At 31.4% G+C, this 16,825-nt stretch overlaps 1 protein-coding gene across 1 annotated transcript; it reads left to right on the top strand.

Annotated features, from left to right (window-relative positions):
• The first annotated feature begins 710 nt into the window (after positions 1 to 710).
• Positions 711 to 12,074, top strand: LOC149903607 (troponin C-like). Its single transcript, XM_090108554.1, has 6 exons — positions 711 to 845; positions 919 to 949; positions 3,826 to 3,969; positions 8,166 to 8,282; positions 10,740 to 10,871; positions 11,739 to 12,074. The coding sequence occupies exons 1-6, from the start codon at positions 843 to 845 to the stop codon at positions 11,765 to 11,767; spliced, it is 456 nt and encodes a 151-aa protein (XP_089964680.1). The 5' UTR covers positions 711 to 842; the 3' UTR covers positions 11,768 to 12,074.
• Positions 12,075 to 16,825: the final 4,751 nt, after the last annotated feature.

Below are 16,825 nucleotides of genomic sequence, written 5' to 3'. Positions count from 1 at the left end.
AAGTTATAATACTGCCGAAAGGAACTGGCAAGTCGTTTATTGATCTTAGGAAATGTTTAACCTGCTGACCTATCTGATTTTTAGCGCAAGACGTGAGCCGAGTTTGGAAGTAGTTATATGTAAGGCTTTCCTTCTATAGTTACTTTTGGGTTTTCCTGGTAATAGGGTAGGATGTTTTGGTTCGATCCTAAACCGTCCTTTGAGTTAAAATTGGGATGTGTTAGGGCGTAAAATAATTATAACTAAAAATACTATTGACTCTACACTAAGACTGAGATTTTTTTTAATTTCCAACAGAAAAATATGTGTTTAGGTAAGCGATAAAACGTTTGTCAACTATGTTTAGTGAATCACTGTAAAATATTTTTTGTGCAAAAACTATTTTATTAGTTTTCTAGAAAACGCGTGAAAGAACGACAAACTTTTTCTATGAAAATTGAATTAAAAGGAATTGAAAAATGTGATGACAATATTATTATAAATAAATCTGTGGTTATTGTCTATTCTAATTGTAATATTTCAATCAAATACATGAATGGTCTCTCGTAGTTTTAAGTTTGTATAGATCATAATTATGACATTATATTTTACTGCTATCATAAAATTTAATTGTCGCTAGGCCGTCTTTTCAAGCATATGTGTTGGTCTGGATTTAGATTTGGGGCAATAAAAGTAGACGTTTATTGTGTACATTCCGTATTTCCAAACATTCTTCATAGGTTTCGATTTCTCGTCAGCAGTAAGCTGCTTCGTCCAGTTGGTGTCGGGGTGCGCGCGCAGTTTGACAGCCCGCGCTTTATCCTGTCATTCCTTTTTTTTAAGGATAGCGTTCGAATTTTAAAATGGTGTGTTTTTTTATTATGCCAGTGATTTAAAGGAGTTGAGAGGTTGTGATTATAAGTTTATTTTATGTTACAGAACAATCAAATTGACGACGAACAAATAACGAGTAAGTCTTTCTTTAATTAGCTTTTTTAATTGTTTAAATTAAAGAATAGCGAAATATAATACATCTAATTTTTATTTTTAATGGATCAGTAAAAATATGCGATTTCCCGCGCTTTCAAATAAAAATAAAAACAATAAATACTGTGAAATGGAAATGTCGTATCATGGCAACTAAAAAAAAAACTTAAACCGAGGCAAATTGCTAGACCGCAGGGGTGGGAGCTATTAGCATATTATTTATGTACCAAGAGTCATTTCACGGGGCGCTTGCCAGCAGAAAACCTCAGTATTCCGTGCTATTGTTAATTTGCGGCTTTTTAACATGGCTAAATATTTAATAATTTTATATCAATTATCTTTTACAGCAATTAATTTAAAAATAATACTTACAATATTTATTAGGGCGTAGTTTTTTCCTTATAAATAAATTTAGTATCAATATGAAATGGCATAATATGTAATATGTATGGTGCCGAGTATTAACCCTTAATTTGGCAAAGAATAAAATGTAATAAAATCAATTTTATTTTTATAAAAATTTATTGTAGACATTTATAGGTGTTACAAAAAAATGGTAAAAAAAATATAGGAACTTCAGATTTCCTGAAAAACAGTGTATGTCACAGCATACATTGCCAAGTGCCGATATTCATTGTTGATACCGTTTTAGAGACATCAAATCGGCTATGGGATCGTATCTGTACCGCAAACTCCAGTAATCGGTGTACGATGGCATACTAACAACACCCATTATAATATGAATTGCTAAAAAATCTCGCAATTCATCTTCGGTCAAGCCAAGAGAGCGCCCAGTTTTGAATACTGCGTATGAGTTTGTTTGCTCTACGATGTCTACTAAAACGTCAGGGGAAAAGAAATTATAGAAATAACTAAGTGAAGTTTCGTTTAATATGTCGGTAAGATCTGAGTCTTCTTCTACAGTTGCCTTGTGTCGAAAAACCGTTTTTTTCCACTGATAGTTCAGAGTGAACTTGGTGATTCGTCTAGGTCGTCTAACAGCAGAAACAGTGGGCCGTTGCGATCTGGTATTTCTGGGACGCGACTTGGAAGAAGCCCTTATGCGAGCTGCAACTAAGCCAGTTATGGAGCCACTTGCTGTTGGTTCAGGCGGTGCGGGGGGTTCAGGAAGTGCAGGGGTTGCTGGGAGTGACGGAATGTCACTCAGGATTGGAATTTTTTTACAATTTGGTTCTAGGGACGGGCTTGAATACACGCTTCGAAAAATTGGTGTGAGTCGAACATTCTGGTCGGGGGGGGTCTTCATCATCATCTAAAAAATTGAGCCTTTCCATTGAGCTTATCTATAGAAGGTGCAGAAGAAGATGTCGCGGAAAGCGGGGTGCGCACACGTAATTCATCGCTACCGTTGAGGGTGCATGCTCAGCAGGCACAAGCGCTAAAATTCTACCACCACGAGTTAGAAATTTTTGCTGCCGACAAAGAAAATAAAGCGTGCTATAAAACCAAGTATATAAAAAAAGCATCCTCAAATTGGCAATGTATGCCGTGACATACAAACAAAATGGCGGGTGTTTCGTTACAAACTTGGCAGTGTATGTCACGTCATACATCATGTTAGTGATCAAAATAGAACCATTCAATGTAATAGAAACATCACAATTATTATCACACTTATTCCATTACACAATAAAGCATACATTTTAGTCATTACACCTGTCCTAAACTAAGTAATATTCATAATAATAGAATAAATACCTTGGACAACGCAGTTGACGTCCGCCGGGTAGCCATTTTTTTCAATTTATGTCAAAATAAATGTTGCTACATGTGTGTTTATTTTTTCCACCCAATAACAGTTAGTGTTGCAACATAAGAATGTTAATTTTCCACACGGAAGATGTAATTATTTTAACAATTTTTTTTTTTCAAGTTCATGTATGACGGTACATACAGTGCCAAATTAAGGGTTAAAAAAAGACGTGTGGCACTCGGGGACTGTCGCGGTAAAGCTATTGCATAGCATTAGCATGCCTTCAAGCCACACCTCCGTGTCCGTCGGAGTGGGGAGCGTGAGGTTTTTTCGTTACGGAATTTCTCGATTCGGTCCCCGCGCTCAAGGCCCGCGATAGAAGCTATGCAATAGCTTAAAAATTATTGAATAAATACAAATTCTGGAAAATGCTATCAAAAAAAATTAATAAAGACAGCGAGCAACAGATTCTAGGAATTACATACAATATTTCCTACTAATTGTATCAATGACGGATTTAATACATTTCCGGTAACATGTTATTGGATATACATAGGTACTCACACATTTAACTTAGTTGTTGCATTTGCGATCAAATAAAATGAATAACAAAAAATGTCTTAATAATTAATAAACAAATACCAAATACCTAAGTATCGTATTAAAAACATTTATGTATAATGAATGTGATTATGAAAATATTGAAAAGGTAAAAAACCCGTATAGCTCTCATTCTTGTGATATTTCCAGACTGCCTATGTCTTATTCTGAGTCTTCAGCTATCTACGTACCAAATTTCATTGTAATCGGTTCCGTAGTATTTGCGTGAAAGAGTAACAAACATACATCCATCCATCCATCCTCACAAACTTTCGCATTTAGGTATAATATTAGTAGGATAAAAAATAGCTTATTATAGTGAATTATAATGAAAAAAAAGACATGTGGCACTCGGGGACTGCCGCGGTAAAGCTATTGCATACCATGCCTTCAAGCCACAACTCCGTTGCCGTTGGAGTGGGGAGCGTGAGGTTTTTTCGTTACGGAATTTCTCGAATCGGTCCCCGCGCTCAAGGCCCGCGATAGAAGCTATGCAATAGCTTAATAAAATGTTAAATTCGATCTAATTCCCCATATTATTTCAGTGCTGCGCCGTGCGTTCAGCATGTTCGACTCCAGTAAGCAAGGAAAGATCGAGAAGGAGAAAGTGCGGACGATCCTCAACACCATGGTGCATAGCTTTGACGATAACGAGCTTGATCAGAGACTGGACAATGAGGATGTTGATGGTAAGTGTTGTTATTTGAGAGATTTAAACTTGTAATTCGTTTGTAGCCTGTAGAATACCTATGTGATGCTTTTATATTTGGACAATTAGTATATTTTATTCGTCTTTTTTCTCGAGTCTTGTAATATTATTATAATGTATGTTCTAGTTTTGTTTTTCAATAAATCTATATTGTTGTGTATAATTTATGTCGATTATCTATATGTAATAACGTTAAAGTATCTAAAATTAAACATATTCAATTCATTTCGCATCGTTCTACATAATTTTAACAGGATCTTTTAGTTTTGCTGTAATGTATGTATACAGGGTGTCCCGCTCTTGGTATAATAAGCGCGAAGGAACTTGTAGTTTTGCATACACTGATCACGTAAAAAATACTTAAAAAAAAAATTACGTCCAAAATTTTTTGCTAAATTTTTCCTGAAAATCCATGTTTTCTTCTCTAGCTTCGCGCAGCCGGCATATACCGCTTCTCTAATATGAGCATTTTATCTATGAAAACATAATCTTAAACGATAACTCACGTGCTGGTGGCAAAGTTGGGCGGCTCGCTTGTTATGGGTGTACACATAGAGTTTTAAGAATTCATCTATTTGAAAAAAAAATGCGTCTGGAATTTTTGAATTATTTTTTACGTACTCAGCGTATGCAAAACTATAACCTCCTTTGAGCTTAGTATACCAACAGTGGGACACCCTGTATACATGCATAATATAATATTAAAAAAATATGAATTTCACATCTATTTTACTGATAGTCGTTTTCAGCCAAGATTTTAATATTTTATTAATATCCATCGGGTATTGAATGAAAACCCTCTCGGTTCGCTCACGCGCCAACGCCCGGCGCCCGTATCAAGGAGCTTTTTAATTTCTATGAATATATTTTCAAACTAATTAATATATCGATGTCTTTTGAAGTAAAATAAATACAAGATATATCTATAATACATACAACATTGGTTTTCCTTCACAAAATATATTATGTCCATATATCCTATAGAGATTATTGCTTGCCTGGAAATTTTTCGTTAAAGAATATTTAATAATTAATAGTAGGTAGCTATTAAGTACCTACACGAAATAGCAAACAAAATACAATACGTAACTACAAGAACGTAATTTTAACTTCCATAGTACCTGTCATAACAATTCCCGTATCCAGTACCTAGGTGTCTAATTTAATATTTTCATAGTATCATAGCAATTCCAGTAGCCGACTCTAATTTAATACATACACTTTTATAACAGGAGGTACTTTTTAAAAACCAGTTTGCCGAGTTTAAAACTAATAATTTTCACCAACGCGAACGTCGCAAAGTTGTCGTACCGTGGAATTTAATCTTGCCGCCATCTTGTAAAACATCAAAGCACCTTTGAACTAAAACTGTCTTCGATTGACGTCTCGTAAAAATCACACTTTAATATTGTAGCGATGAAACTATGATTGGAAGTAATGAGTTCACTGTGATTCGATTAATTATCCTTTATTAGAAAAGTATGCGAATGTTTATTTTGAACTGTTTAATGGATTACTAAACTACTAATATACTGTTTACAATATTAGATACCTACGTAGCCAGTTAGGTATAAAGGTCACAATTATGGAGTACAGAGATGTTTTAGTAATTTATCATTCGATTTGAAAATATGTCAAGAATCTAGGAGTTCAATCTTCTCACTCTATTCATGTTTTTATAGATTCCTCATCATTAAATTATTATTATTATAAAATTTAAAACAATAATTGGTAAGCATCAAAATAAGTAGATACCTATGTATGTAAAATTACAACTAGTTCGTTGAAGAACTTTTATTTTTTCTCGAAACCGGGTCCTTTAAGAGGATAAAATCCGATGTCATTATGGTCTGTTGAATCTTAACTTTTTTTCAAATAAAAGACAGTCTAGCTAGACGGGTGAAATTATCCGTTCATGAGATCTTTTAACTGGAAAGGCTTAATGTTAGAGACAAAATTTTAAATATTATACGTCTGTATTCCAATACTATGTAAGAAGTGAGCTATAAACGATTCGTAAAAATAAAATAATATAAATAAAAGAAGTACGTTTTTCTAAACAGCAAATTATTATTAATTAACTGTTAGGTAATTAATAGATTTTGAAAATTTTTAATGAAACTTCAGGCGGGGCTCGAAAAAAGAATCCATTGTAAAAATGATTTGATATTTCGTAATTATTGAGCTTAATAACTGCAATAATTAAATGAAAAAACATTGAAATTAATATTCTCTACACGTATGAAAGTGTAAAAAGACCTTTAGAAGAAGCAAGGCGTAGAGCCTTTCTTTTCCCTTTTTACCGGAATAGCCCTGGGGATAAATTTAAAGTGAGCATAGCCATAGTTAGACTAATTATAAATAATGTCTGTATTATAACTAGTCATTTTCAGAGCCTCGTTTAAAAGTTTAAATGAATTTTAGGCATTTTAATTAAACTTTTTAAATGATGCTTCAAATAAAAACCCACGGGAAACATTTTTCTGACGGAAAAGGGTTATCACACGTGTGCAAATAACAAGTAGTAAAAAAATTCGGATCATATTTTTGTACCTTCTATTTACAAACCTCACGACTGTTTGTGAAGTTTGTAAATAACGTTTCTATATACATATAAAGTGAAATGCTATTTTATTCTAATAAAAGGTAACAATTAGTGTCGTATAACCACTTTAACAAACAGGATGACAGGATGCTGGATGAGTCAAAGACTCAGTTTTCTAGACTCTGACTGAAGGCTTTAAACTATTTAATATATTTTATAAACACTTTTAATATCTACTGACTGCACGTCTGTGCTTGTTTATTTAAATCTTTAAAATTTACAGTACACATAAACTAATATTATAAAAAGAAAAGATTCAATTCAATTCTCTACGTTATAATATTATTCTTCAATTCTGCTTAAATCTGGGGGAATCCGGTACAACCGTACAAGCTATATATATTTACTGTATGCTTTATTTAATATTATCTCCGAGATATAACAATAGGAGTATATCTCTGCCACATTCAATCCTGCACAAAGTTTAACAAAACTTGCTCCACTTGTGACGAGTTCGTCGCAAATAATACAAAACTGTTTGTTAAGAATTTGTACCAGCATTGCGCAGTACCTATGCAATATTAATATTTGTTTATATTGTGATATCAGAAATTACGGAAATATATTATGCCAATTGTCCTAATAACCTAAATTTCGGATTTAAATCCGAAATTTCAAAGTTTCTTACAGTTGCCGTAAGAACGTAGCTACTATCTCACTACTACATAGAAAAAATTGTTTTCTAAAGCGCAGCATATTAGGATATTAAAGTGATCTAAAATATCATAAAAAAGTGAAGCCCCCCGGTGCTACGCTCACGCGTCAACCTCTGTACCAAGGAGGCGGCCGTGTACTCGCTTCGGATACTAAAATTTCATGGTTTATTATAAATTTTATTTCGACCTAAAATGCTGAAAAAAGCAGGCCATCATTATAGCAAAACGGTTATCAAGACCACATTCTAATATAGCATATATTATTATCCTTATTACTATGTACTGTTCAAGAGCATTTGTACAAATTAAGCTTCCAGATTTCGTGCTCGGAGATTCCACAAAATTAAAGCTACCAGAGAATAATATCTCTTCTCGAAGTATTACGGGAATGCAAAGCAGTTTATAATTGTAATGTTTTGTTTGAACCTGGGAATATTATGTAAGATATATTTGTCAGAAAATGGACGGTATATCACTGTATGAATAAGTAGCAATAAAACTATCATATTGGATATATGTTTAGGTATTTTGAGTGTATTTTATTTGTAATAGAATAAACAATCTAAGTGATTATCTGGAAATATGACTGAATAAACAATCTAAGTGTGATTAGTGATTTTTTATCTAATTATTAGCGAATAAATTTTGATTATTCAGTTTGCAGCACCAATAATGTAATTAAATTAGTCGATTACACTGAAAAGCGCCATAATTTTATTGGTATATGAAGAACGGCACTATTTATACTTTATCGAAACCATACTTTAAGTCAGAGAACCAACGTTCGTCAATACCCAAAGAAATGACTAAAAAAAGCTCTATCCCTTCATAGTTATGAAAGAACACTTCTATTCATTTTACATTTTAGGTACGCCCCAATACATTTTATTTATCACAAATCTATTTTTATTCCAGGATCAGGCAAGCTGAATTTCGATTCGTTTGTCCGAGTTGCGACACATTTCTTGGACGAGGACGACGAAGCCTTACAAAAGGAGCTTAAAGAGGCTTTCAGGCTGTATGACAAAGAGGGTTTGTTGCTTTTCATGGGAAATAACAATTACAATACTTTTGTTGAGAGCACTTATTATTATTAAACGATATTTTTTCAAAATGAATTTTTAGATGGTTCTAAATTTATTAAACCAAGACAGCATTACCTAATCTTAGAAGTGAACTGCTAAGGCATTTTTAAAGTGAAACTTTTATTACATCGTCTCAAACTTTTTGGTCTGTGTAGCGCATGTCGCGTGACGGTCGAACCGTACGATAATTATCGTAGAAATACGATAATTTTGTGCCTAAGTTTCACTTTTACCGTGGTTTCAAAAAACCACACAACATTTTTTAATATAAAGACAAATGTAGAAATTTATATTGCTCAAAATAACAAACAAAGCTTCAATACCCGATAATTTTTCATTAAATTAAACGTTCATTTCATGAACTTTACAATATAGTTATACGAAAGAAAATATTTAAGATCAGCCAATATCTGGTTACTAAGAGAACTCCAAATTTATAACAAAGTACCACTTCCAAAAGAAAATATCGAACATTGTTCTGGCTATTGAAAATTTAAACTTGATTTAAAGATATTACTCGCAGATAAATTATTGCCTGAAGTGGCTGGTTGAAATGAAAATGCTATTATATTTCATATTAAGCATCGCGTGGGAGCAGAATTATTAGTACTCTATTTAAAACTAGAAACAAATGTAAGAATTGTTGGAAACAATGTATTTCTTATTATCAGAACTAGAAATTTTCTTTGACTAGTGGGAATTGTGAAGAATTTTAATCAAGCTTTGCGGTCTTTAATAATCGCAGATTAATCGACACAGTTTTGCTGTTGGGAAAATAGCGCTTACTTTTGTGAAAAAGTTGAATACTTATAACTTATGTATTGTGAATATGTGCCTGTTAATATTCCAAAGAAATAATTAAAAACCAGTGACACAAATTGACATTGGAGAACACAATGCAAAAAAAATCCGCATTATTGATACAAGAAAAATGTAAATGAGCGAAAATTTTGGGATTAAAATCGTATGATTGTTCATAGGAGCCGCAAGATCACCAAGCACCAATATTTTTGACAATAACTCTTGCTTACTCTGTTGCAAATTCAGTTACAAACTATACAAATTTATATTTAAATCAAAATCAACGTATTAACCCACTGAGTTACCTCCTCTATGAGCCTTTGAATTAGGATTCCGAAACTTTTAAAAACGTAATCGCCAAAATCAAAATATGGTTCAGTAGCAAATAAAATTCAAGATCACAATCTCAAAAAGCTTCCAACCAATCGATACGATTTCGATATTGGAAATGCAATTTTATATATAGGCATTACGCAACGCGCGAAAATCTAGTATTCTATTTCAGCACTAATGTGCCCTGCGAACATATTTATCGGGAATTCCATTACTGCACTTCCATTGTCAGCTCATCAATTCTGAGCACGTTTTATCGGCCATTATTAATTACAGCTAGCTAAATGCATTTTAAAAATAAAACAGCATTCGAGTTTAACGGTTTGTTCTGGAATTTCGATTTCAAAATTTGGGATTATTGGTTTGTTATCGATTTCATGATTCACATTTCAAGTAACTGTTTCTATTTCTGCATCTATATTGTAAATCCTTTCGAAAAAGTTTATTTTGAGATCACCTTTCATGCACTGTGTTCTACGTAATTTAATAATGAGTGAAAATTGGGTAACATGTGTTTAAATTATCTTCTGATTTTAGAAATTTTATTCACCAGCTTATATTTTATGTTGGTATAATTTTGTATTAGTAAGAAAATAAAGTAAATAGTATTAATATATGACTTTGGTAGTTTTGAATTTGAACTTTTTAGTTTTGAACACTTTATAATATTAACGTAGATAATTATTCACGTATATCTTGAACAGATGGTAATAATTCCACCTCACAAAAGTGGAGCACACAACGCAATAATCATTTGACTGTCAGAACTTATACCCACTGATATGAAAAGTTAGTGCTAATGTCTAAAGTTACGGCCGTCACAATTATTAACTACAAATTACAAGTACTAACGACAATTTTGGTTTCTGAGAATTTCTAAATAATCTGATACCTATAGAGCTTAAAAAACCATATATGACGTCATCTCTTCTGCCCTTTCTGTTTCATGTCATGTCATCATGTTTTATTGAAGCGCCTAAAGAAGTTCTTCTTGGGAGTCAAACAATGTCGCGTCATGGCAATACCGTCACGTTATGGAGTAAAGCGACTCTGTATCTTTCAATCTTGCTAAACACACACGCTCTTTTTATATGTATCAATTACGCACGATTCTGTACTTTTATTAGTTGTTAAGATCTAATCTGGGCTCTGTTTTGTCTCAATTAAAATTCTGAAAACATCAAATTATTCACAAAATCAGCAGATAATAATATCAATATTAATGATATTTACGTATAAGAAGCACTAATCAAGTATACACAATGTTCAGGTAACGGCTACATTCCCACATCGAGCCTCAGAGAGATCCTTGCTGCGTTAGATGATCAGCTCACACCAGACCAACTCAATGAGATGATCGCCGAGATTGATACAGATGCATCAGGCACTGTGGACTTTGATGGTATGTACGGAATATACATAATTGTTTTCTAATCCTGGAAATGAAGGATGTTCTAAATTTTGATCTTTGTTATTGTAGGTCTTAAATGCATTTTATTATTATCTTTAATAGGTAGTGTACTCATCTTTCTGCCATATTGCACGCCTCATAAGCGAAGCGTTGAGGTGGGTACTACTGTCACTTCGCGCAAAACATCTGATTTTTCAAACTTAAAATGTCTTTATGTATCATATATTGCACTTGTAAGATAATACATACTCACACATATTAAGAAAAAACACTATTTTTAACATTCATGATATTTTTGATGTCATTTTTGTTATTTAAACTAGTTAAAAAACAGTTTAAAAAAGTTCTGTCTTGGACGTCCGTGTGTCTGTATGTGCGGAGGATTTTCTTGTTAACACGATAGCGACCGAAATACTTTACTAATCGATTTTTTTTTCTCTTACGCTTGAGTATGCTCAGGAATAGAACCCTTTCATTTTTCAGGGTCCGATTCGATGTGGTTTAATTGTTATTAAATAAACAAAAATAATAATTAATAAATAATTATTTAAAAAAAATGATGAGGCGTGCACTTTTGGATTTTCCAAATTATCTTATTTTGTTACAGTAGCATTTTCTATATTCCTGACTTGTCGAGGTATTTTTATATTTTATTTAATATGAATTACAAGTAAACATTTTATAATTACTTTATTCGTTTTTGCACTGCTAAAGATTAATAGGAATATTCTCTGAAATTTAAATAATTTTACCATACCTAGTTAAATTTAATAAATGATTTTTATTTATTTTAACTGAGTACGTGCTCATTGAAATATATTTTAATTGGCTGCAGTAAGATTAAACTTTTCTTTTCAGAATTCATGGAGATGATGACTGGCGACTAGTCTTCTAACTGCAAAGAATAATAAAAGTTGTCGAGGGAGATATTCTAATAAACTTTATTTATTAATTTAGAAAGAATCTTTCATTTAAATTCAAGAATATTTTTACTGTTGCAGCAATTTATGTTCTAATTAAATGAAAAATTCATTGACAGACGCGGAGTCGTTTTCCAGGAATTTGCATCAGAACGTCAAAACACGAACCAACGAATAAATTCATATGAAATAAAGAGTCACAAAATATAATAGTACTAGCCTTATTCTAAACAGTATAGTAAACTGTGTAAGTTCTAAATATTAGATAATTATGTGTTTGAAGAATGGACAATATTTTCACCCGTAGATTATTTCTGTGAGACATTTTTAACCCTAGGTTGTGATTCAGCCCACCCAAAGTCGGGTTGAGTGTCTAGTATTATATAGTAATAAATCCTTGTTAAACTAGCTGTTGACTGTTATGTTACATTGATTTAGTTATTGTTAATTGATGTTATCTTCAGCATCCGGTATTGTACCGGAAATCACGTCATGTGATGGATTTCAGATCTAATTTATGTCTATTCTGTCTATATGTGAATACATTCAAATACATAATATAGCAACTACCAAACACAATATATTAATTTTTATTTAAGATCCCTTACAGTTATCCTCCTACTAATATGATACTTTATTATAGAACCTGTGGCCTGTGCACGTTATTAGACTTTAAGTTTTAAGAATTTAATCCATAGTTTCCGACCTTATAACTCTTATAATATTAAAAATACATTATTTAAAATCAGTACCTACTTTAATATCCTCGTTTCATTATCATTCTGATTTAAAACCATACATAGGAAAGAACCACAAAGCGGAGTAAAATGAACAAGTAAAATTACCAAAGGCATTCAAAGTAATGCGAAAAACTTTCATTTTAACTTTTTGTACGGTCAGGAGAGCTGAGTGCGGAGTCCGTGAAATTTCTGCATTTTCAATTTTACCAACGAACAAAATAACAATGCCTTAAATGTATTACTATATGATAGATAACCTTCTACAGTATTTTAATACCTGAAAGTGATTAAATGCATGCTTGAAAATAATGATTGCCTACTCGTAATGTCAACGACAGATATTTTTATTATTTTGTCCTTTATTTTAATTCGTGAATTTTACAGATTGCTTTTTGATGATGATTCTATGAAATGTAGATTTAATTTAGTATGTTCTTATACAAATATTAATATTCTAATCGAATAGTAATCGTAAGCTAAAAATATATATTATATTGTCACATTTTGTTCAATTTGAAAATTCTTCTACTCGAAATATATCAATCATATTTTTTCATCATTTCCCTAGATCCACAATAATAGTTTGAAATGATAACGATTTCATAATCTTCTCCATTGTTTAAATGACAGTGAAATATGGCAGTTCACACTTAACTTGAATTGGGGACAAAAGTAGGTTTCTAGGTCACAGGACGTTATCTATAATGGACCAACTCCTTCCAAGATGTCGAATGGTTTTTATTGATAAAAAATACTGAGTATTCTAAAACATATAGGTATATTTTTAATGAAAATTAAGTGGTACGTAATGTTTAAGTAATCGTATTTGAAAAACTAGAAATTAATAACTCTAGAAACTACATCTATAACGATATTCAATGATGTTTTTGTAATTGTCGTCTGTTCAGAATATGTATACACTTATGGACATAATATAATATGTATCTTGATAAATTATTCTTCCCAACTTTTCAATAGATACCCATTTCCCATGTATTATACAGGATCAATGGACTGTTCAAGAACACGGATGAAGTCCAGATTTATATTCATGTTCTCATGTAAATAAAATATGGTTTTCTCACACTTAAAAACTAAAACAAATCTTCTTTCTACATATTATGAATTAATTTTGTTGTCCTAAGTTAAATGTGAAGAAATTTGCTATACCAGTAGCATTTCATAAATTTAATTGTATTGACGAATTAATTGTTCGTTTAAAACTGTCCATGAGTGTATATCTTTCGAGTCGTGTATGACTTACCTTGATCGCAGTCTAATACTCAGCTAGTGGTAAACTACTGAAAATGCAGATGGTTGACATGACACAAAACTTTGGCAATGTACCTCCACATTCACATAGCAATCCCGATACATTGCCAACAAAAGTAAAATAACAAAATCATCCAAATACAAAATCATCATGAATGGTCAGGCATGATCAAGCATTACATTGTCATTACCTGACTTACACTCCTAAAGCTACTGGTGCTAGCGCTCCGGGCCTGCAAGAAGAAACATTGGTCCTATACACCAAGCACACATAGCCTTTGAGAAGACCAAGAAGATTGACGTGCCACCACACTTGATAATAACCTGGTCACAAATCATAAGAGCGTAAATGATAGACAACTTTGAGTTGGGCAAATATATTTTATGTAAGCTGAGCCTTTGTTGGATATAAATCCTAAAGAACGTTAAATTGCTTTCAGTTTGTGAAAAAATAAGTATAATTAATAGGTCTTATACAATCCAGGAAAAAAAACAAAAGCTTTATCAGCAGATAATCATTAGGCTACTATACTGTGTTTCTCATACTGTGTACTTATATAAATTGGTGTTAACTTGCCACAAGCACTCGCAAGAAATTAAATTTTACTTGTGACAGACAATTTGACAAAGGTCTGACAGTTACAACAGACATGGTTGTTGGTGGAATTTAATAAAAGGAAGTTCGTACTAAAGAGATTTGTGACCATATTACTATCAATATAATATATTGTGCAATAGAGTGCATAACAGTCAAGAAAGAAAGTATTCGTGCAGCATATCGACCTTTTTGGTCTAAAACACATAAAACTGTTATTTATTATACATACACACATATATTTGGAACTGCAATTAAACAATCATGCTAGTAATATGACAATACTCATCATTTACAGTTTCAATAAATACAAGTCCCAAAACACGATAAATAGTTTTGCAAGCAATACTTAAATAGATATAGAAATATATAAGACAGTCATAGATCATTTATTAGAGGAAATCTAAATAGAATTTGCAAACGTACTCTTTACAGCTTATGAAAATAATAGGTTCAAATGAAATAGCATTAGCGTTTGTTATTACTTTATTAATGTAAAGAGCACTTAAACAGTTTTGTAGAAGCTTTGTTTGCATACATTTAGCGAAGTTGTACACTCAATTAATTATGGTTTTTGTAGGAACCATTACAAACAATACAAAAGCAGGTAACACTTAAAGCGTTTGCGTTCAACCAGCGACAACATATTTACAACACGTACATTAGTGTCCGTAACAGTGTTCAATTGATGTCAATGATGTGCGAATGTGAAATAAATTGCCAATTTTGAACAATCCTGTTAACAGTTAGTGAAGTGATTAACTGCTTCGTATTTAAAAAGCAATTTGTAGCTCCATAAAAATTGTTATCTCCGATCGGTAGGCTGTTGTAAAATTTATACACGACTTTACGACAAATAATACAGGAACAAATCTTGGTTTGAGTTCCTATACAACCAAACAAACCCTCCGATATATTTCCGTAGGTTTTCCTGATTCCTATTTTACGATCACTTTTGGGATATTTTTTCCATATATTACATGAAGGACGCTGTCGCCTATGAGGAAGTTGTATAGCCTTCAAAGAATATATGAATTGTTTTCATATTTTTTACTGGAGAATTTGCTTTCACTTGAGTGGATTTTTATACCCTAAAACAATTTCATAAATGAATTGCACAGAGCTTATTACAGACATTTAAACATTCAAAGTTTGCGATATAAGATTATACTCTGGTCGATAAAGATAAATAACAACATTCTGTAGTTTATTATCAAATTCTGAGAAAGGTTTCATATAATTTTATCAATAAGTTGTATCTCTCAAATGGCATCTACATCAACTTAAGAATAATTTGGTTATTGAACAAAATAAAATCAATTTACTAATAAGAAATCTCAAAATTATATAATAACCTAATCCGATTTGTACATACTCGTTTACCTTCTCATTGAATCAAATGTTTTACAAACCCATAGTAAAGAAAAACAGAAAAGTCTTTTCATTAAAAATCTTCCTCTAATAAGAAAATGTTTTACCAAACATATCGGCCTGCTAGCTAAATAAAAATCTTTAGACGTCGATAAATTGGGATAAAAGGTGAAAGGAAGTCGTAATGAATTATTCATGAAAAGTTATATGCCTTTTTAAATTTAATTTATTACGCCGGCTTTTTAGGGTTATTTAAAAAATAGAGATACATAATGTGTTACCAAATGGTTAAATTTCGATATTTTTTAAGGGAGTATTATAAGTTAAAGATTAGTAGCAATAAGTTTTAATTAATTATAAGTATTTTTATTTCTGTTTTAAATACATTATAATTCCCGTTTTTTATATAAAAGTGAATCCAATTGATTTAAATGTTTGGTTGTTAATATATATGGATCCAATAATTAATGTACATTTTACTGAAACAGAATATTAATAATTACAATCGTTAAATTATCCTTTTGAGTCAGTTTAATTTAATGTATTTGCAGTAAATGTTATTTATTACTTATTTGGTTTGAAAATATATTGGAATATCATTGAGATAATTTCGACTCAAAAATACATGTATGTTTTACAGACTTGTAAATATTTGTAAAAAGTAAATCAATCACTTATAACTAACTTTGAACACATCAATACAATATTAACTTAAAATATAAGATTCTTTTGAAATTTATTTATTTTTATTTGACTTTTTATATATTATAATACAAAATTTAATCCGAAACTAATCAACCATGTTAGCGTTATTGACATGTGTTCGTTTAAAAGAGAATTTGATAGTTATTATTTTAAATACAATTAGTTTTACCTTATAATGACGAAGAACCCGCTTATATTTATTTATTTATTTATTTATTTAGACATACCAACAGAGTATACATAAAAATTATAACAATTAGATCTAAACAACTAACGAATATTAATGTGATGTATACACCAATTACAGGTATGCACAAGAAAACTTATACATATAATTACGTT

Source organism: Colias eurytheme, chromosome 13, assembly GCF_061535395.1.
Source record: "Colias eurytheme isolate Ceu_HAF_F1 chromosome 13, ilColEury1 Martin Lab GWU primary, whole genome shotgun sequence".
Classification (NCBI taxonomy): domain Eukaryota; kingdom Metazoa; phylum Arthropoda; class Insecta; order Lepidoptera; family Pieridae; genus Colias; species Colias eurytheme.
This window is presented reverse-complemented; position numbering and strand designations above follow the sequence as displayed.